Raw genomic sequence first — 22,623 nt, forward strand, 5'->3', positions numbered from 1 at the left:
ATCCAACTTCATGGGAATGCTCCAACCTATACAAATAGGGCAGGGCCTCTGTAAATCCTTATTCCATTGCATTGACTGTGTGGGAAGAGCTGTTTAGAGAAAACTAACGTGTGAGCAGGAAAGGTGAGAACAAAGAGGAAGAAGGCCCTAATTATTAATGTGGTAGGCCCCTTACATTCATTACCTCATTTCTCCTGTGGAAGGTCAGAAAGGTATTACTCCCAATGAACCGATGAGGAAACTGCCTTGCCTAAGGCTCCAAAGCTGGTTATTGCTCCCAGGGTCCCATAGCAAGAAATCCATCAACTTTGGGACCCATCCTGGGAAGAGGTGGTGGTTAACCAGGCTTGGTGACCCTTGATGCTTGCCTCGATTTAATTCACGCTACAAAACAAAATTTCTAGTGCAATAATGTTAAATCATAGATGGGATCTGGGTGGCCTCCTTGGGTCTGGTAATGCAAGAGTGACCAGGATGAGGCACGATTCCTTCAGAGCTATTTAGTTTAGAATAAATGGGTTTTCAAACTTCACTGAAGAGCTCGAGTTCTGTGGGTTTCATTTGATTTTTAAAAATCTGACTACAGGGGCGCTTGGGTGGCTCAGTCGTTAGGCGGCTGCCTGCGGCTCGGGTCATGATCCCAGGGTCTTGGGATGCGGGGCTCGGGCTCCCTGCTCCGCGGGAAGCCTGCTTCTCCCTCTCCCACTCCCCCTGCTTGTGTTCCCTCTCTTGCTGTCTGTCAAAAAATAAAATCTTTTTAAAAAATCTGACTACAAAAGCAATTTATGTTCATTTTAACAAATGGAAAAAATTGGAAAAAGGCAACCCTCACACGGGGTGAAAAGCTCTCTGTAATTCTGGCATGTAGAAGCAATCACCTTTTTCCTCTTTGGTGTATTTTGGGCATATTTTGTGACCCCGACTTGACCTGGGCTCCGTGGCGGAGCATACGGTGTGCAACGTAACAGATCAGCAGCAGGGCTCCTAGTGCAGCATGCACGCCCCCAAGCAAAAGCTCTGCGCTCCCGGGAAGTCCTTCCGCACGAACCCCGAAGCGGTTTGCAGCGGTTTGCAGCGGGCGGTGTAGGCACATCCCCAGCCCAGCTCGGCGGCTGCAGCAGAAAAACTGCGTGGCGGCCGGCTCCGGGCTCCCGGTTCCGCGCACCCAACCTCCCTCCCGGCACAACACACGGCAGCCCGATCGTAAATGCTCTTTTACGGGAAACCGCCTCCAGTTTCCTGTCATGGCTGATTCGAGAAGGCGACACCCGGACGCGCACCCCCGTAGGCCTCTCTGCCGCACGCGGGCCGAGGCCGCCTCGCGGGGTGCTGTGACCTTCAACCGCCGGGCGCGGGCGGCCGGAACGCCCCACACGAACACGCGCCGCGCGGGGTGAGGCTGATCCACGCGGCCGCCCCCCTCGGCGCCGCCCAACAGCCGCCGAACCTTCTAGAAGTGGCGCCCCACCGCGCCCCGCCGCAGCCAGAACCGGACGCCGGGGGAGCCGGCGGCGGCTCGAGGGGCGGGGCGCGTGGGGGCGGGGCCGGCACAGGAGGCCGCGTTCGATTCGCCGCCGGCGCTCAGGCCCCGCCCCACAGGCGCCATGGCCCCGCCTCCTCCCTCCCCCTCCATGGCGCCGCCCGGGCTCATTCATTCCGCGCCAGGCCTGCCAGACACCTGCGCTCTCCTTCAGCCGCTCGCCGCCGCCGCCGCCGCCGCCGGCATGTCAGGCCCCGCCGCCGAGACGCCGTCCGCCATCCAGATCTGCCGGTAAGCGGGGCGCGCGGCACGGCGGGCGGCCAGGACACCGAGTCAGCGCCCGGGCCCGCCCAGGCCAGCGCCCCTCCACGCCCTCCCCCAACCACCCCCGCCCCAGCCAGGTGCCCGGCCCGGCCTCTCCGGTTCGCCGCTCGCCCGCCGCGGCAGGGAAGCGCCTCGGACTCCGCAGCGCCGGCGGCCCCTGGCGCATCCCGGGGACGGCGCGGCGGCCACGCAGGCCGTTTGCGGGAAGAATCCGCGCGACGCCCTTCCGGGCGGGGTCGATGCGCATCCCCCGCGCCGCGCCCCGCCCTGCCGTGCCCGAGCGCACCCGAGCCCCAGGCCGGCTCCCTTTGAGCCCCCCTAATTCGAGGGCGTTCTTCGGGCGCTGGTGCATCGCCAACCCGATCCCCCGAGAGGTGGGGCGCAGATAACCAGCTCGCCCGGCGAGCCCTTGGGTGGGTACCCGAGTGGGCGGGGGCTGCAGAGGTACATTCCCTTCAGTGTACTGCCTCGGCTTTTGCGGAAAGCCGGTGTTAACTGGAAGAGCAGAAAATACCCTTCCCTGCTGACGGTTTATTGCACCATTGAGCCTGGAAGCATCTTACACAATGGGGACACAGGGTTGTTCTTCGCAGCGGACCACCCCTACCTTCCTCCATGGGCCCTGGGTAGATAGAAGCCCCCAGAGGAAGCTGGAGATTATGAGCTGGCTTATTTCCCACTGGAGCGCTGAGGGCCGCCTCAAGGTTACTCTTCATCCCTTTGGGCAGAATCAGAAGCAGGCACGCTGGTATTTGAGCATGAGCTGAGTAATGAGTAAGGGCAAGAAGTCTGGGAAGGCCGCACTAGGACTGGGGCCTACAGCAGGGCTGTCCTGCCTGGTGCACCACTAAGAGTGAGCTGCTTCCTGGTATGGGGCTGGGCATCACACTGACCTTGGGTCCCAGCCAGGTGGGTTTCCCGTGGATGTTGACATCTCTCTGGAAAAGGCAGTGGCTGGGTGTGTATAGTAAGTGCGGGATCAATGGGGTGCCTTGACTCCATCTCACTTCTGACCGGGTCAGAAGCCTTTCCTGACCTCAAGGTCAGTTTTGAGTTTTCTAGGAAGAGGAGATTTTTAAGGGGAACCTTGCTGTGTTCCCTTTGTTGGCTGTGTGGTGGTCATGGCCCCACCAACTCCCGAGTTCCAGGGCAAAAATAATAGAAGCAACTGAGTTGGAAAAGGACGGGCCTGGAGTCAGGGCCTTGGATCAGGCTCTGCCTTGTATTGGCCAAGTGACCTTGGCATTCAATGTTTGCAAAGGGCCTGTGTATCTCTCGTCTCATTCGGTTTGCCCAACTTCCCTGGGAGGGAGGATGGCAGGGGTCTCACCACTGTGAAGAGAGGAGAGAAACTGGAGGAGGAAATTGAGGCTCTGGGAGCCCCAATGTCTCTGTAAGGTCATCCAGCCACAAGAGCCTGAAGGCAGCCCCTGCCAGGTCATCTGTGTCCAGACCTGTGGATTTTCCACTGCACTCCCCCGCAAAAAAGAAGATGCTGATTTCAATCTACGCATATGTGTGTGTGCTTTTTGTCACCCTGGGTGTGTCCCTTGCTGCCTCTGGCACATTCACAATTGCGTATTATCTCTGAGTGGCCTTGGGACAGGTGGGCAGGAAGCCTGGCTGAGGTGAGCCTCTGGTGCCCACACGATTGCTGAAGGGAGTCAGGGCGGGGCTGTGAAGAGGGCCGTGGTCATAAGGGCTTGGCCCAGAGAAACCCCAGGACACTGGAGAGTGGACTTACTAGGGCGGGGTGCCCTTTAAGGACATCTGAGCTGATACCCTGTGTTGAAAGAGGAGCCTCTTGGCCTAGGACAGCCAAGCCCATGAATTTAACAAGTTTCACTGGCTTGTGAAGGAGCGGAGTGCCATAGAGGGACACTGACCGACATGGAAAATTTGGTCCCCACCTTCAGGGTGCTCACAGTCCAGCAGGGAAGGATGCCAGAACCGCCACCATCCTAGATAATTAAGAGTGGTCACATGCTCTCCGTTTGGAAGGAGGTGTTGAAGGGATGGGGCTCTAAAGGCTGGGGAAGGCAGTGGTTAGAACCAGCCCCGCAGTCCAACAAGGAAAAATGTAATCAGCTGACTAAACATTAGCATTAAACGAATTCAACCTCCACCCATTCGGAAGCTGCCTGGCTTTCCAGTGTCCCATTTTCTCCTGGTTGTTCCGAGTGTTAAAGAAAGTGTATCTAGTGCCTGGTGGAATGGAATGGCTGGCACCTTGTAAGTAAATAAAGCTCTTTTTGTCCAAAAAGTGGGACACGGGCTCAAGAGGCTGAGGGGCCTGGATTCGAATCCTAGCTCTGCCTCTTGTAGGTGAGTGGTTTTCGGCATGTTCCTTAACCTCGATGGGCCTCAGCTCTCTTATTTGTGAATTGGAGATGATAATGCCTACTTTAGTGATTAAAATCTTTGGCGCAGTGCTGGGCAGTTATAAAAGTGAGCTCACAAAGGGAATGTGAGCTCACAAAGAGAACAGTTTAACTTTGAGAACCTGAACTCTGGATAGTCAGGCCACTGTGGGGTGCTGTCTCCTCGTCTTTTTGATACAGCCCTATGATGCAGGTGCCTGGACAGCATTTAAAGTCTCAGAAGAGCATCTTTCCTTTGGTTATTTTGGTTTATTTCCTTTGGTTTAAGTAATGTTAATTAACGTTTAGTTAGCAAATTACATTTTTCCTTGTTGGATTCAGAGTTGTAGAATGTTAGACCTGGAAGGACCCTTAGAAGCCCTCCAGTCCAGCTCTGTCATGTTACAGATGGGGAAAACGAGGTCCTCAGAGGTTAAGGACTTGGTGAAAGGCAGACCTTGGACCTTGACCAGGAGCTGAAGGCTCCTGGTGGATTATTCCCTGCCAGTGTCCCTCTTGCTGTGGTTTTTCCACTGCCTTTTAAGCTGAAGTTTATATTTGGTTGTGAGGCTTAATCATGGCATCAGTGTGGGCCCCTAGCAGAAGCCCCCGAGTGTTTGTTGAAATAAAGTTGAAGGACATGTCCTGTAACAGGTTGTTGGAGAATAGGGCTTTGTGGAGCCCTGATGGAAATGCTCCATGTTTGCACTGTCCAGTATGGTAGCCACTAGTCACTGGCCACTGAGGGCCTGAAATGTGGCCAGACGTGGAGGAACTGGATTTTTAATTTAAATGTAAACATACATAGTCTCCTGTGACTGGTGGCTACATTATGGGACAGTGTAGTATTGTAGAGGGATAAGAAACTGGAATTTATGGCAGGCCTGGGAGAGGAAGGATTTCCTAAGGGTTTCAGAAGCTCCCTGGGGACTGCAGTTGGCTCTCAAACCACCTAGCTAATGGAGGCGGACTTTGCCCAGGGCAGATAATTTAGGAGTCATTTACTTGTAGGTAAGTGTGTGAGGTCTGCCATGGGACTTTTTGTTTGCATGCTCTTAGATGCAAATCTGCTAGGAAATGTCTTGAGGTTAGGGATTGCTTTGTTCACCGCTGTGTGCTGAGAATGCCTGGGCTAGTGCCTGGCATCCAGGAGATGCGACTTTTGGTAGATCTGGCATCTAGTGGCCAAAATGTTAGTGGAAAGGACCTAAATTCTAGTATGTTAATGGATTAGAATTTTTTTCCCTTGGGCTCTGTCTTGGGTTTACAGTGGAATTAATAAAAACATCGAATCTGATTTACAGAGACCATACCCTGAGCTAATGTTCTGGAACATTCTATAGAACGGTGCACAGTGCTGACTCCCTTCTTGCTAGGACAGGGAGGCCCTGGAAAAAGGCGCGGTCGTTGCAGCCCAGGGAGCCTCGGGTTGGGTAGGCTGTTGCTCACCCACTGTCCAGCCTCCCCCTGTAAGTGGGCCAGGCAGCTTGGCATCGCCTTGGACTGTGGTAGTCCACCAGCTCCCTGGTTTCAGTCAGGCCAGAAGTTGCTTTTTCCCGTTAACCTTAAAAATAAAGCTGCCAGTTATTTTACCAGTCAAAAAAAGGGGGGGGGTATTCAGGAATTGCAGGGCCAGGAGGCTTACAGCAAAACCATAGGCAAGCCCGGAGAACAAAGAGGAACGCTGTTTTATGTTGGAGAGGGGGACGTTCTGAAGGTGGGTACGAACAAAAAGTCTATTGGAGCAAACTGGGAGTTCAGAGTATAGTGGCTTCTCATTGGCCGAGGTGTGACAGACCCCCGCTGGCTGGGCTGTTGCCAGGGCAAGGGGAAAGCTTTCTTCCTCCTGCTGGGTGGCACAGTGGGCGCTCGAGCGCTTGCAAGGAGCTGCCGCCTTTCGCCGCTGCCCGGCCGCTGACGCGAGCGGCGGGGTGTGAGGGCTCCCCCTGCCGGCCGCCCGACGCCACTCTAAACCAGCTCTGGGACGTTCACGGCCCTGTGCTGGGGGCTTCTGCAGGCGGGGCCCAGACCCGGTGACGACACTGGGTGCCTCCAGGTCCACGGGGCCTCCCTGCCACAGGTGTCCTGGGGAGTGGGATACATATGGTCACCCCCCCCCCCCCCCCCCGCTCCCACGGACCACCTACATCCGAATAACTGAGGAAGCTTGTTACAAATGCACATTTTCTGCAGGCAAATTACAGTTAAGTAGAAAAACAACAAAATGCAGATTTTAAAACATTAATGAGATACTTGGGGGAACTTGAATAGTCCTTTGAAACTTAAAAGATACTAAGGAATTTCCAGTTTTTTAAAGGTGAGATCATTGTAGTTCTGCTTTTTTAAAAACAGACCTTATACGGTATGATGTACATACAATCAAATGCACCTATTTTAAGCTCACTGCTCACTGAGTTTTAGCAAATGAGTACACCCACAGAATGACCACCACAACTGTGACACAGAACGTTTCCATCACCCCCAGCAGTTCCTTCCTGCCCCTTTTCGGTCAGTCCCTTTTCAACCCTGACCCCTGGCAAACAGGTCTGCTTTGTATCACTCTGGTTTCTGCCTTTTCTAGAATATCACATGGGTGGAATCATACACCTGGAACTCTGCTTGTGAGCACCACTTCCTGTGTGTCCTTCTTTCTTCTCACTGCCTAGTTGCGTTACCTGCGCTTTGTTCCTCTCTTCTCCAGTCAGGGAACATCTGGGATCTTTCCAGCTGTTGGTGATTGTGAAGACAGTTCACAAATGCGGATCTCAAAACTTTTAGGACACCACTGGGGAAACTTGAACACTCACTTGGTATTCAATGACACCAAGGAATTGGTGTTATATTTTAGGTGGGATAATTATTTTGTGGTTCTGTTTTTTTTGTGTGTGTGTGTGTTTTTTTTTAGATTTTTATTTATTTGACACACAGAGAGACAGCGAGAGAGGGAACACAAGCAGGGGAGAGGGAGAAGCAGGCTCCCCACGGAGCAAGGAGCCCACTGTGGGGCTTGATCCCGGGACCCTGGGATCATGACCTGAGCCGAAGGCACACGCTTAACGACTGAGCCACCCAGGTGCCCCTGTGGTTCTGTTTTTAAACGGAGTCTTTCTCTTTTAGAGGAAATGCTGAGATATTTACAAATGCCAAGCTGTGATGTCTGAGATTTGTTTAAACTCATCTGGAGTGGAGGAGGGGGTGGGAACAGAGAGGAAACAGATCATCTGAAACCAGAGTCGACCAGTGGAGCTATTTGGTGGGGACTCCGGGATTCATTTACTTCTCTCTGCTCTTGTAAGTGATGTTTTCCACAATAAAGAATAAAAAGACGGGGGTGCCTGGGTGGCCCAGTTGGTTAAGTGTCCGACTCTTGGTTTCGGCTCAGGTGGTGATCTCAGGGTCCTGGAATGGAGCCCCCAATCGGGCTCTGTGCTCAGAGGGAAGTCTGCTGGACATTATTTTCCTCTCCCTCTGGTTGCATTCCATCTGTCTCTCTCTAAAATAAGTGAAAAAAAATTTTTTAAAGATTTTATTTATCGGAGAGAGAGAGAGAGAGAGAGAGCACAAACAGGGGGAGGGGCAGAGGGAGCAGCAGACTTCCCGCTGAGCAGGGAGCCGGATGTGGGGCTCCATCCCAGGACCCTGGGATCATGACCCAACCCGAAGGCAGACGCTTAACTGACTGAGTCACCCCAATGCCCCCATAAATAAAATCTTAAAAAAAAAAAAAAGGAAGGAAAAGACAAATAGCCTCTTGAGTCCCTACTCCAGACCTACAGCTTTTGCGTCATGGGGGCCCTGGGTGCCAGGGATCTGCATCTTCCTCAGTGCTCCACTGGGGCCTGAGGGCCACTGTCTGAAGTAGGGATGGGAATTTTCCACTGTGTTCTTGCATCCTCTTTCCTCAGCTATGACCCCTGTGCTAGTTGGCAGACTCCCAGCCCTCCTGACACCTGCCATGCAGAACACCCTTCCAGCCCAGGTGGAGCTGTTCATCCCTGCTGGAGGCCCGGTCTGGACTGATGGGTGGTCCTGGAGATGAGAATCTTGGGTGTGTTGCTCACAGTCCCACCCATGTCCTCCTGTTAACTTTCTTTTTTTTTTTTTTTTAAAGATTTTTTATTTATTTATTTGAGAGAGAGAATGAGATAGAGAGAGCATGAGAGGGGGGAGGGTCAGAGGGAGAAGCAGACTCCCTGCCGAGCAGGAAGCCCGATGCGGGACTCGATCCCGGGACTCCAGGATCATGACCTGAGCCGAAGGCAGTCGCTTAACCAACTGAGCCACCCAGGCGCCCTCTCCTGTTAACTTTAAAAATGAAAGTTTTTTATCAGCAAAACTGGATTTATTCAGGAAAAACAGAATTGCAATTCAGGACATTTAAGCTATGGAAAGACCATAAGCAAGTCCAACAGACAAAGGAGAGGAACATTATTTTATGGAGAAGAAGGGGGAAGTCAGGAGGGGTGGTTCTGAATGAGAGCTCGGTGATGACAGTTTCTCATTGGCTGAGCTGCAGGAATAGTTGATTTTTTTGTAGAAAATTCAATGTACATCTTTTCCTGTTGGGGTCCTTAGTTGATGTTCTTTCCTCTTGATGATTCTTCTCTGGGAGTCTGTAATCCACATTTCCTAGAACTGACGTTGAGTGGCATGGCTCACCCTTCTAGCCTCCTGACTCCACTTGGTTTTACTTTATTAATTTTCTTTTTTCTTTTCTTTTCTTTTTTTTATTATGTTAGTCACCATACATTACATCATTAGTTTTTGATGTAGTGTTCTACTTTATTAATTTTCATGCCGTTTTGTTTTGTGTTTGGGTTTTTTGGGGGGGAGGGGCAGAGGGAGAGGGAGGGAGAATCCCAAGTAGGCTTCATGCCCAGTGCAGCACCTGATACAGGGCTCTGCCTCACAATCCTGAGATCGTGACCTGAGCCGAAATTAAGAGTTGATCGCTTAACCGACTAGCCACCCATGTGCCCCCATTTTTTAAAAAAAGATTTATTTATTTATTTATTAGAAAGAGGGAGAAAGAGAGAAAGTGCTTGAGCAGGGTAGGAGCAGAGGGAGAGAATCCTCAAATAGACTCTCTGCAGAGCGCAGAGCCCAACTTGGGGCTCTATCCCAGGACCCTGAGATCATGACATGAGCTGAAATCAAGAGTTGGACGCTTAACTGACTGAGCCCCCCAGGCACCCCTTATTCAGTGGTTTTGTCCCTCAGTGCCAGGAAAGACCTTTCCTGGTTGTCACGTCCTACATTGGAGGGGAATCATGTGGCAGTTGGAAACCCCTTAAGGCCATATTTGAGAAACGAGGAAGGTCAGAAGGGAGGACTCCCAGGCACTTCCCATCTATACTACGTATTTATCAAGACCACAGCATTGGAAATCAGCTCCTTCCTGGGTACGTCATTTTTACAAAAGTTTCGCAGGCAACCAACCACAAAACTTAAAATATTTATACAACAGAAGAAGTAACACAACAATTCCAAATTGTATGGTGGTTCCATACCAGGACTCGAGGTCTGAAAGTAGCCAACTGAAAATATTTATTGGTACTGATTCTGACTTGGAGGAAAAAAATTCTCCCTCCAGAGTCATGTGTGCCTCCTGGAAGTCCCTGCTGAGAGCTGCAACAAGAGCAGAATAGTGCACACCACTGGGGTACGCTGAGAGAATGAACCTAGGACATTTGGTAAGACACAGTGCAGGTCTAAGCATGAAGCAATAGCTAATGAACTTTTTGCAAAAATAGTAAAACTTCAAAGATGTACTAAAATAGTATTGTTATCTCAAAAGGACGGTTTGCAAAAACAAATGTTATCCAATAAGACAGCCTGTAAGGTCACAAATTCAGAGACAGTGAATTTGGATAAGAACCCAGAGTCAAATAATAGTTCAGATGAAAGACTTTTGTGACTCTTGAACCTTCTAATCCTTCGGAAAAAGCAAGTGAAAAACTAATTTGTCACAGGATCATGATGAGGCTGTTTCTGAAAAAGGCCATAATCAAAAAAAGAAAAAAAGGTTTCCCCTTTTTGCAGGAGCCTGGGGAAATGTGGATGAGGGCATTTTCTTTCTATGAAAGTAAGAGTAGATGCAGACAGCGTGGGGAAGGCACCCAGGCCTGGTCCGGACAGCTCAGGAAGGCTGTCTGATGTCATCTGTTTCACGGCTGGGAAGCCCCTGCTTTCAGTCACCAGCCAGTGTGTGGGGCCGGTCAGGGTTTGGTGCTTCTCCTAGATGTGTCCTGTGAATCCAAGAGGCTATTCCTTGGAGTTTGGTGGCGCAAGGGCTGGTTAGCAGTGCCTGGGAAGGGCATTTCCAGCAAGGCTGAAGAGTCTTTGTGGAGGTGCGTCAGCCAACAGACGAAATCTCCAGGTTGCAAGGTGTGATACTTAAGGTCTCCCGGGAATGAATGGTGAAAAGGTTCCTCTACAAAACATGGTTATTTTTTTAAAAGATTTTATTCATTTATTTGAGAGAGAGAGCACGAGTCGGGTGAGGGGCAGAGGGAGAAGCAGACTCCCCACTGAGCAGGGAGCCGGACATGGGGCTCGACCTGAGCCAAAGGCAGACGCTCAACCGACTGAGCCACCCAGGTGCCCCTATTTTAATTTTCTGAAAATATATTTTTAAGTGATCTGTACACCCAGTGGGGGCTTGCCCACAACCCCGAGAGCAAGAGTCACACACTCCACCAACTGAGCCAACCAGATGCCCCCTACCAAAGCCTGGTTATTTTATTTATTTATTTTTTATTTGAGATATATATATGGAGAGAGCACATGAGCAGGGGGAGCAGCAGAGGGAGAGGGAGAAGCAGACACCCTGCTGAGCAGGGAGCCCGGGGTGGGACTCGATCTCAGGACCCGAGCCGAAGGCAGACGCCTAACCGACCGAGCCACCCAGGCGCCCCTGGCCTGGTTATTTTTAACAGATGCAATTAGGCCTTTAAAATATTGGAATGTATCTCCTTTTTCGACTATGGACAGGAGGCAGGGGCCAAGTGCCCTGGATGACCTGTGACTTAGCTCAAAGGGTGAGAGTCTACATGGTCCAAAGGGTGTCAGTCTGAGATTTAGAAGGACCAACAGCAGTGCTTTCAGCCAAGGTGTCTGGAAGCTCTCTACAAATTTTGCCAATTGAATCTTCATAGTGCCTTTAGTGTGTTTCACTAACCTTGAGGATTGAGGGTGGTATGCACACTGAAATTGTTCTAAAACTAGCCAAACAGCACAGACTTGTCGAAGCACCTGACTGGTAAAATGGGTTTCCTGATCACTATGAAGTCTGATAGGAGTTACTCAGGTAGGGATAATCCTTCTGAACAGAATTTTTTTTTAAGATTTTATTTATTTATTTGATAGAGAGAACGAGTGGGGGGAGGGGCACGAGCCTGACTCGGGACTCTGGACTCGATCCCAGGAGTCTGGGACCATGACCTGAGCCGAAGGCAGACGCTTCGCCGACTGAGCCACCCAGGCGCCCTATTTGAACAGAATTTTAACCACAGAAGAAGCAGTGGCCTGCCTAAAGGGAAAGGTTCAGGCCAGTGAGAAAATATACGAATTGTGACTGACATTTCTATGAGACAGGAAAAGCTTTATAAAATCCATTTGTGTGACCAGGTTTCTGCAGCTTTGGACAGGTGTGTAAGTGAAGTAAGCACTCTTTGTCTTTGCAGACTGTTAATATTTCTCCACCAATACTGGTTCATGAACACTATAATTTTGTCAGTAGACCAGTGGTTTAGTGCATATACAGAGGTAAGTAGTAGGAATTTTAGAATTTCTGGTAGGGCCAGATTGTTATTGGGTCCAAACCAGAGTTCTCTCTTTTTATTGAGCCAACAATGATTAGATTTCCAATACTCTTTTTCCTTCTCTGGGGCCAATTGTTGGGTTATCACTTGTTGATTTTTCCAAATTATCATTTGGAACAACATCCCTTTTGGACCCCGACAGAGATTCGGCTGTGGGTTTCCTTGACAGCATCATTTTTGGCAGAAATATCAGTGAGGTGGTTTCCTTTGGTCTCCAGGGAGTTGTGTCTGGAACACCCAGGAGCCTTGATCGTAGCCAAAGCAGCAGCAAAAGTGTGGCATCTGATAAAATTTTTTTAAGATTTTTAAAATTTATTTATTTGAGAGAGAATGAGAGAGAGAGAGCGAACACAAGTGGGGTGAAGGGCAGAGGGAGAAGCAGACTCCCCACTGAGCCAGGAGCCCGACGCGGGGCTCGATCCCAGGACCCTGGGATCATGACCTGAGCTGAAGGCAGACGCTTAACCGACTGAGCCACCCAGGAGCCCGATGGGAGCCATTTTTAATTCTATTCCCATTCAAGGTAAGGAAACCTCACTGTTAACCATTCCAAAGTCATGAGCCATGGCGTCCCAACTGTTGGTATAAATGCTTGCGGTTTTACCCTTGCATGGTTTTACCATACAGGGATGGTTAAAGGCGATCCCGTGGTTATCTCCTCAGTGCCCTGAACTAACAGGGTAGTTGGTGGCAGGAATGGCTGTGAGGCCAGGGGGACTTCCCTGGGCCACAGGATCTGGTTGTTGGCTATATACCCTGTGGGTCGATGATGGCCCCCGTGTTTTTGTGGGTGAGGACTCTTAAGGCATTCCCTCTGCTCTCATTTACACAGAGGAAAAAGGGAAGTTAGTAATTAAGATGTCTGAGGGCAGGGGTCTTATTAGGCTCTTCTTTAAAGTCCCCAAAGTTGTGTCTTCCTGCTCTTTCATTTTTTAATTTTTACTTTTATATTTATAGTAAGCTCTATGCCCAACGTAGGGCTTGAACTGATGATTAAGAGCTGCATGTTCTACTGACTCAGCCAGCCAGGAGCCCTTGATCTTTCCTTTTCTTAGTAAAGCATGTAGCCATTGACCCACAAGAAAGACCTTTGGAATCCCATTTCGACTGGCCAGCCAATTCAAGAAAACTTTGTAATTGGCACTTAGTTTTGGGTTTTGGGAAGTTCAGGAACCCTACCTGGGTTGTAACGTAGTTCTTGTTATGAGATGAGGTTTCCTAGTATCAAACCTGTTTTGAGCAAACAGCAATTTTTCTTTGGGGATTTTATGCCCTTTAAGGCCAAAGTGATACAGGTGGATGCCATCTTCTTGTGAAGAGATTTGAGAAGGGCAGTGGAGAAGCAAATCATCTATGTATTATAATAAATAGAGCCTACAGAAAATTTTTGTATCATCCAAATTAGCTTTTGAGATTTGTAAAAAGTAAGGACCATCTGCGAAACCCTGGGCCATTACTGTTCAGATGTATTTACGTTCTTCCCAAGTGAAAGCAAAAAGATAATTGGCTCTCCTTATTAACTGGAATACTGAAGATGCACTGCATAGATCAAGGGCAGCAAGAAAATTTGCTTTCTCTGGGGATGTCAGTAATATACAGGGGTTTGGAGCAACAGGGTGCCGAGAGATAACCATGTTGTTTATTGTTCGGCGGTCCTGGACAATCATACCAATCCAAAGAGGCGCCCCGTTCAGTTTTGACAGTTTCAGAGCCATGGGTGTCCAGTTTAGTTTTGAGAAAGTAAGTTTGGGGAGATCAAAAGTCCACCATCATGGCCACTGAAGTTCTAAATTACATTTGGTGAAGTCGGTCCATTTAGTTAGAAGTGTGCATGAGGAGGGACCATGGTTTTTAAACATAAAACCAACTGTGGTCCCATAAGTGGGGGACAGCGCCCCCAGTTTTGATGACTGGGATCCCATTTCTTAGAGGTTTGTCTCTAGAGCAGAAGGAAAAATTCCTACACAACACACTTTCAACAGGAACAGCCCGGTTCCAAACAGAAGTCAGACCAAAGGGCAAGCGAGTGAGTTCTCACAGAAAGGCCAAAGCCCTAAAACAGATCCTGGATAAAGCCAGGGGAGCTCAAACACAAAGACGATGGAGCTTGAGATGCAGGAGGAGACTTGCCCTCACAATCCAGGGTCAGCAAGAAAGCAGTGAGCCAGTGGGCCTTGGGCATCGGCACCTGTGTGTCCACCAGCCTTGGAGTTGTTGGGGGTCTCTTCTGGATCCCATTTCTGATCGCCAAGTAATGGTAACCTTAAAAATAAAAAAGTCCATTATTTTACCAGCAAACATGGGTTTATTTGGGAAGAGCAGAGAATTGCTATTTGGGACAAGCAGGCTGTGTGGCAAAGCCGCGCGGGCAAGCCCAACAGACAGAGGAGAGGAGCCTTATCTCACAGAGAAGGGGAGGAAACCCCCCCCCCCCCCCCCCCCGGAGAAAAGCCGGAAAGCAGGAGCTCAGGCTGAAGACGGCTTCTCATTGGCTGAGGTGCCGGGGGGCGGGTCGCATCCTTGTGGAAGATGCAGTGCGCGTCTTTTTCTGTTGAAGCCCTCGGCTGATGATTCTTCCCTGGATGACTCTTCCGTTGGCAACTGTAATTGTCCTGGAGTGGCCTCCCCTGCAGCCTCCTGACTCCACTTCATGTGTTTTCCCTTTAGGAAAACTGCTGTCCCACAGATGGGCTGTGGCCTTGTTGTCGGCAGCCCTCTTTTGCTTAGGAGAGAGCTGAGCTCGATGACTTCAGGCCGAGTCATGAATTCCCTGCATCACTGGGATTTCAGAGGAACACCCTGTGAGACATTCCCGGAAGCAGAACTGCCAGTTTGACGTGGATAGACAGAGGAGGGGCATCCCAGGAGGAGGCTACCGGGAAAGGGAGACCTGTAGGGAGGGCTCTGGGGGCGGGGGTCAGGCCCCCTGGGGAGACAGGACTGGAGGCTGCTAGTAAGCCTCGTGCTGGCAACGGGGCAGACTTACTGCAAAATGAAGCTGCTTGTCTGTGCTGTCCCCCTCCGGGCGCTCGCCAGGCAGGCAGCCACCTGGAAGCATCTGGGGCCCAGGAGCTCCCAGCATCCTAGGGAGAGATGCTGGGCTTCCATGAAGGCTCTTGAAACCAGTTCTGATCTGCTGTTTCGACCCTGTGTCACTGGAAGGTAGGATGAAAGGGACATTTCTGTGCCCACAGTGATGGCATCTTCCACTCTGGTGTCCCACGTGTAGGGCAGACTGAGCCTTGGGCTGCATGACTCAGGATTTATTGTTTGTTTGTTATCTTATTTTATTTTATTTATTTTTTGACAGAGAGAGAGGAAACATAAGCAGAGGGAGTGGGGGAGAGAGGGAGAAGCAGGCTTCCCGTGGAGCAAGGAGCCTGATGCGGGGCTCAATCCCAGGACCCTGGGATCATGACCTGAGCCGAAGGCAGACGCTTGATGACTGAGCCACCCAGGCGCCCCAGGATTTATTGTTAATAAATGGAATGCTCGGTGTTCAGTGAACTACCTGATTGAGCATGCCCACTGTGTGTTCATCTGAAGTGGAGACCTAGCGTGTTTTTTGGCCAGGGACCACTCCGAAGCTTTGTCGGAGGCATGGGCTTTCGGGATTGGCGGGCTCTGGCAACGGGGCACCTTTGAGGGCTTGAGGCAGGTGTGGAGATTCAAGTGCTGTGCCTGCTGACAGCTGGGCTGGCTCAGCACTCCCTGGGCACACACTGCCAAGGAGTCTGGGGACATGTGCATTCTGCTGTCCCCTGGGACAGGGGGTCAGGCTGTGATTTTGGACCGGCAGGCTTGTCCAGGGCAGGGGGAGCTGTCCTTGCATGATGGGCTCATCTTTAGCAGTGTAACCTTGTGCTGCTTTCTTTCTTTCAAGATTTTATTTATTTATTCATGAGAGATGAGAGAGAGGCAGAGGGAGAAGCAGGCTTCCCAAGGAGCAGGGAGCCTGATGCGAGACTCGATCCCAGGGCCCTGGGATCATGACCTGAGCCAAAGGCAGACGCTTAACCATCTGAGCCACCCAGGCGCCCCTTGTGCTGCTTTCCGTGGCCTTCCTGTATTTATTTCAAACTTTACAGAAACTTTGTTCAGTGGGTGTATTCCACCCCCCTTCTTTGTACCAGCTTTATTGACATAAACCTGTGTTCCATATGACTCATCCACTGAAGTGTACAGTTTCACTAGCAAAAAATTGGTTTATTCGGGACTAGCAGAGAATTACAATTCCGGTCGAGCAAGCTCCTGTGAAACCACGGGCAACTCTGGAGAACAAAGAGGTTGCTTTTATAGAGGGAAGCGGGGGGGGGGGGGGGGTGGGCTCTTGTAAACCGGAAGCCCATTGGAGCGAACTGGGAGTTGGAAGTGTCGTGGCTTCTCATTGGCTGCACGGTCTCTGACGGGCTGTGCGGTTGCTGGAGCCGAGAGCCTTTCTCCCTCCTGCGGGGGCGGGGTAGGGGGACCTGGGGGATCGCTCTTCCTGGTGGGTCTGCAAGCGACCAGCTGTGGGGTGTGAGAGCGGCCCCTGCTGGCCTCCCACTCCGTTCTAAATGAGGCTTATTTATTTTTCATTTTTCATTAATTTAATACATTTTTATTAATTTATTAATCCCCCCAATCTCTATTCTTTATCGGTTTGTCTCTTCTGGACATTCCAAATAAGTAGACTCATGCAATATGGTGTTTTGTGTCCGGCTTCTCTCACTGAGCATCCTGTTTTCAAGGTTCATCCAAGTAGTAGCAGGTGTCGTGCTTCCTCCAGGACTCACTGTAGGGGTACATACCACATTTTGTGTATCCGTTCATCAGTTGGTGGACATTTGCTCTGTTCCCACCTTTCAGCTACTGTGTATAACTTTACTGTGCACATTCCTGTCCAGGTTTTTGTGTGGGCATATATTTTTATTTCTCGAGTGTATACCTAGTGTGGCTTAATAAGAAATGTATATTTGGTCTTTGTCCCTGGGTCCTGGCACAGAGTTCCTAAAACACTTGAAATTTCCTGTGTGATAGTATGTCTTTGGTATGCTAATGAGATGAGTGATAGCTGGGAGCCCATTAGGTAGCTTCAGGATGGGTGGGGGCTGGTAGCCAGGATGACCCTGGCAGGGCCAGAGGGTTGGAACCCTCAGCCCCACCTCCTACCTGGAGGTGGGGGAGGGAGGGCTGGCAGTTGAGTTAATCACCAGTGCCTCCATGATGGGACCTCCATAAAAATCCCCAGCAGTGGAGTTGGGAGATCTTCTAGGTTGCTGGACGCCTGGAGGTGTGGAGAGGGCGGTGTGCCTGGTCCCCACCCCATGCCGTGTCCTGTGCGTCTCTCCATTTGGCTGTGCTGAGCTGTATCCTTTAGAACAAACCCGTAAACGTGAAAAATGTGAATAAAGCGTTTGCCTGAGTCCTGTGAGCTGCTCCAGCAAATTATCCAACTGGAGGAGGTTTTTGTGGGAACCCCAATTTCTAGAGCCAGTTTGTCAGAAGTACAGGTCGCCTGGGGCTTGAGAGTGGCATCGAAGTGGGGACAGGCCTGAGCCCTTGAACCTGGGGCCTGTGCTAACTCCGGGCTGTTAGTGTCAAAACTGCACAGAATTGTAGGACACCCAGCCGGAAAAAAACCACCACACACTGGGTGTCAGAGGTGGTGTGAGGAAGGCCAGCCCATCTGGGAGTGGAGTGCTGGGTCATAGGGTCACTCTGTGTGGAAGCTTGGAGGAGCCACCCCTGTGTTTTCCGGCAGTGCGGGGGGCGGGGGGTCCCCCATCCTCCTCGGTGCTAGGGAGCTGCCTCTTGGGTTGCAGCCTTCCTGGCCTAGGTCGCTGAAGTGGCATCTCACTGTGGCCTTGATTTGGTTTCTCTGATGACTGATGACGTCGAGTACCCTTTTGTGTGCTTACCAGACACGTGTACGTCTTGGTCTATTTAGTTTCTTTACTTGTTTTTCATCTGGCTTCTTTGTCTTTTTATTATCGAGTGGTAAGAGTTCCTTCTGTATTCTAGATACGAGTCCCTCCTCAGATACATGATTTGCAAAGATTCTCTTCCGTTCAGTGGGTTCTCTCGGCACTTTGGACGCTCTGCCTTGAAGCACAGAAGTTTTGAATTTTGATGTAATCCAATTTATGTTTTTTATTTTCCGGCTGCTTGTGCTTTTCGTTGTCGGATCTGAGGAACCAACGCCAGATCCAAGGTCACGGAGCTTTACCCCTATGTTCTCTCTCAAGACTTTTGCAGTCTCAGCTCTTGTTGAGGGCTTTACCTATTTTGTTCTTCCTCATAGATGGTGTGAGGTAAGGGTCCAGCTTTGTTCTTTTGATGTGGACACACTCCTTTCTCCAGACGGGGACGGGCTCTGTGAGTCCGAGGTACTTGTCTGGGTCCCAGGCTGAAGCCACAAACCTGCCCCACACCCCCGTCTCGTGCCTGACCCTGAGGACAGAAGCAGAGGTCCACCAGTGGTAAAAGTCCTGCCCTACAGAACATAGAGTGTTCATCACCCAGGTGGTTTCATTTCAGCAGTGGGCCGGGCCTCCTCTTGGCTGCGTAGGATCTGAGGCTGGGTCTGCATGTTTCCCACTTCCCTTCCCAGAACACCAGCCCGCCCCCTTCTGGCCTTTCTGACCTCCTTACTACCCCCCCCTCCCCGCTGCAGTGTGCTGTGACCAGCCTGTCCCAGGGCAGGTGGCGGGCTTGTGGTGCAGGCCTCCTGTGGGGCAGGTCCCCACTGGAGACCTTCCACGGCCATGCCGGACCGCCGGAGCCCCTTGGTGCCCTGCACGTCCTCCCTGAGGCCCCGTCTTGCTGTAGCCAGATCCAGCGGGCACGACTGGCCATCAAAAGTGTCCTTAAAACCCTGGGAGGAGCGAGGTCGCCTGTAGCAGTCGTGCCCTTGAGTGGGCACCACGGCCCTGCAGGCACGTTTAACTGGGCATCAGATGTGTCAGGCAAATCAGAATTTTAATCCAAATGGGGGAGGTCACGCTCAGACTGGGAGGTGATGTACAGGGAGAAAGAATTGCTTTTGTAAAACTAGTTTTCCCACCCTCTCGATGTGGAGCAAAGCCTCCTGACGGCTGACGGGGGGAAGCACCCACATTCTGAGACATTGCCCTGGCTCCCATCTGCACCCTTCACGCTCACTCAGCTCTCAGCTCCGGGGGGCAGAGGCCCCCCTCCCCAGTTTTACAGATAGGGAAACTGAGGGCAGGAGTGACCTGCCCGCGGTCAGCACAGTGGACACTGGAGCCTAAGTCTCTCGACACTGAGTTCTGTGTGTCTCATCGCCTGCTCAAGAGAGAGGCAGGTGATGGCTGCCCCTCCAAGCTCCAATCCACCAGCCGCCCCGGACATGGCCTGGTGCTGACTTTGGTTTATGAATGGGTAGTATTAACAGTCTAAGACGTGATGTGTCTCCCAAACTCAGCATGAGGCTGAGAACTTCTCTGAGCCTCAGGGAAAGTGCGTGCCCTGATGGCCCGAAGGCCAGGGTGTTGCTCGCCCTGGGTCAGGGAGAAGACCCTGCCTAAAGTACCCGGCCCCAGAAGATTTATCTGGTGGGTCTTCGAAGCGCAGCTGGTATATGTGCTTTGCTGTCACTTGGAATGGGGGGGGCTGGGGAATGCTTCGGGGGTGTTTTCTGATTCCTCACCTTGTGTCCTGGCCTGCCTTGGCACGCCCCAGCCGTCTGTAGGGGGCGTGCTGGAGATGGAGGCTGCTCCCTCTCCACCTGTCGCAAGTCCCCAGGCTTCCAATTCCAGTCTCTTCTTGAGCCGGCTAAATATTTCATTACCCTTTGGGCACTTAGCAGGTGGGAACTTTAGCCTTGTAACTGATCAGGGTGAGCAAGGGTGGGTGGCTATCATTTTCAGTAAATGCCACACTTGCTTTGTGTGTTTCTTTGCTGTGCAGGTGCTGTAGTCACTCAGATGTGCCTTGTATTTGGAATCCAGAGCTTTAACGGCTAAAATGCTTTCTGGAGTCCTTCAGTGTCTCAGGGAACCAGATCCTGTTGGATTGATACTCTGCCTCCCTGAATGACAGACTGACACCCCCCCCCCCCAGCCCTGCTCATGTCTTGTGCTTATAAACATCAGGCCCAGGGGGCGCCTGGGTGGCTCAGTTGGTTGAGCAACTGCCTTCGGCTCAGGTCATGATTCTGGAGTCCCGGGATCGAGTCCCACGGGCTCCCACGGGCTCCCTGCTCAGCGGGGGGTCTGCTTCTCCCTCTGACCCTTCCCCTCTCATGCTCTCTGTCTCCCATTCTCTCTCTCAGATAAATAAATAAAATCTTTAAAAAAAAAAAAATAAATAAACATCAGGCCCTTAGAGGTGGGGACACCCACAAGCCAGCCTGAAGTTGCCTGATTAACCCACGGCATCTGAAACATATTGCTAATATTCTTTTTTTTTTAAATTGAAGTATAGTTGACACACACTATTATATTAGTTTCAGATGTACAACATAGTGATTTTACATTTATATACGTTACGAAATGCTCACCAGAAGTGTAGTTACCATCCTTCACTTACAGAGTTGCTGCGATATTTTTGACTATATTCCCTATGCTGTACTTTACATCCCTGTGACTTATTTATTTTATAACTGGAAGTTTGTACCTCTTCATCCTCTTCACCTATTTCTTCCATCCCCCCCCCACCTCCCCACTACTTTGTTCTGTGTTTATGAGTCTGTTTTATTTGTGTTTGTTTTGTTTTGTTTTTTAGATTCCACATATAAGTAAAATACAGTATTTGTCTTTCATTTATTTCACTTACCAGGATACCCTCTATCCAGGTCCATCCATGTTGTCACAAATGGCAAGATTTTTTTCTCTTTAATGGCTGAGATTCCTCTGTGTGTGTGTATATGTGTGTATGTAACACATCTTCTTTATCCATTCCTCTATGGATGAACACTTGCTTCCAAATCTTGGCTGTTGTAAAAAATGCTGAATTAAACATCGGGGTGCACATACCTTTTTTGAATTGGTGTTTTCATTTCCTTCTGGTAAATACTCAGAAGTGAAATTGCTGGATTGTGTGGTATTTCTTTCTTTCTTTTTTTTTTTTAAGATTTTATTTATTTTTCAGAGAGAGAGAGAGAGAGCAAGTGGCCGGCAGAGGGAGAAGCAGGCTCCCTGCCGAGCAAGAAGACCAATGCAGGACTCGATCCCAGGACCCTGGGATCATGACCTGAGCTGAAGGCAGATGCTTACCTGACTGAGCCACCCAGGCGCCCCTCTTTAGGGCTTTCTATATACAGTATCATGTCATCTGCAAATAGGAATAGTTTTATTATTCTTACAGATTTTAATGCCTTTTAAAATTTCCTTTTCTTATCCGATTGCTGTGGCTAGGAGTTCCAATACTCTGTTTTGGTGAGAGTTGTCTTGTTTTTGATCTTAGAGGAATAGCTCTCAGCTTTTCACTGTTGAGTATGTTAGCTGTGGGCTTGTCCTATATGACCTTTATTATGTTGACGTATGTTCCCTGTGTACCCACTTTGTTGACAGTTTTCATCAGGAACAGATGTTAAATTTTGTCAGATGCTTTTTCTGCATCTGTTGAGATGACCATTTGGTTTTTACCCTTCATTTTGCTAATGTGGTGTATCACGTTGATTGATTTGTGGATGTTGAATCATCTTGCATCCCTGGATTAAGTCCGACTTGATCGTGGTTATTGACCCTTTTAATGTATTGTTAAGTTCGGTTTGGTAATATTGTGTTGCGGACTTTGCATCCATGGAAAACATATTACTTATATTCTTAGTTCAGCCATATCCAACAAGAATTTTTTTACTTGATTTTTGTTTAATTGCTTCCATGTACCTACTAAATTTTTACATTTATTTTTATATAATTAATACAATATAGAGTAGAATACAGTTAAAGAGTGCAGTTAGTATTGTAAGAAATTGCCAAAATGTCTTCCACAGTGGCTGCACCTTTTTTGCATTCCCACCAATGAATGAGAGATTTTGTGGCTCCACATCCTTCCAGCATGTGGTGTTTTGTTGGTGTTCCGAATTTCGGCTGCTCTAATAGGTGCGTAGTGGCTTTAATTTGCAATTCCCTAATGACCTATGAAGCTGTGCATCTTCTCGTGCTTATCTGGCATCTCTGTCTTCTTTCATGAAGTGCCTGTTCAGATATTTTGCCCATTTTCATATTGGGTTGTTATTGTAGAATTTTAGGAGTTCTATATTTTTTTAAAGATTTTCTTTATGAGAGAGAGAGAACACAAGCAGGGGAAGCAGCAGATGGAGAGGGAGAAGCAGACTTCTGCGGAGCAGGAGCCCGATGCGGAGCTCGATCCCAGGACCCCGAGATCATGACCTGAGCTGAAGGCAGGCGCTTAACCGACTGAGCCGCCCAGGTGTCCTGTCGCCTTATTCTCTTAACCATGTATTGTTTGGGTCCCTCAGCTGACCAGTGGCAGGAGCTCATTCTGCCAGGCCTTCTTCTAGGGCGAGGGGGCCTAGGAGACAAGGTGAAGTGTCCCAGCTTCCGGGAGCTCTCAGCTCCGCCCTGACCTCCATGTTGCAGGTGAAGAACAGACCCTAGAGGTGTGGTGGCTGACTTAGGGACACTGGCAGGTGTAGCACAACCAGGACTGGACCCCAGACCTGTGT

At 50.1% G+C, this 22,623-nt stretch overlaps 1 protein-coding gene across 2 annotated transcripts in view; it reads left to right on the plus strand.

Moving 5' to 3' along the window:
• The first annotated feature begins 1,616 nt into the window (after positions 1-1,616).
• Positions 1,617-22,623, plus strand: part of ACOT7 (acyl-CoA thioesterase 7) — a 111,637-nt gene continuing 90,630 nt past the window's right edge. The window contains exon 1 of one of the 2 annotated variants that reach the window (XM_032394818.1): positions 1,617-1,771. In XM_032394818.1, coding sequence (XP_032250709.1) covers positions 1,632-1,771 — 140 coding nt within the window. In that variant the 5' untranslated portion in view covers positions 1,617-1,631. Of the gene's footprint in view, positions 1,772-14,926; positions 15,150-22,623 lie in introns of those variants that run through there. The other variant, XM_032394811.1, reaches the window with a different exon arrangement.

This window comes from Phoca vitulina, unplaced genomic scaffold (assembly GCF_004348235.1).
Source record: "Phoca vitulina isolate PV1807 unplaced genomic scaffold, GSC_HSeal_1.0 scaffold2, whole genome shotgun sequence".
Lineage (NCBI taxonomy): Eukaryota > Metazoa > Chordata > Mammalia > Carnivora > Phocidae > Phoca > Phoca vitulina.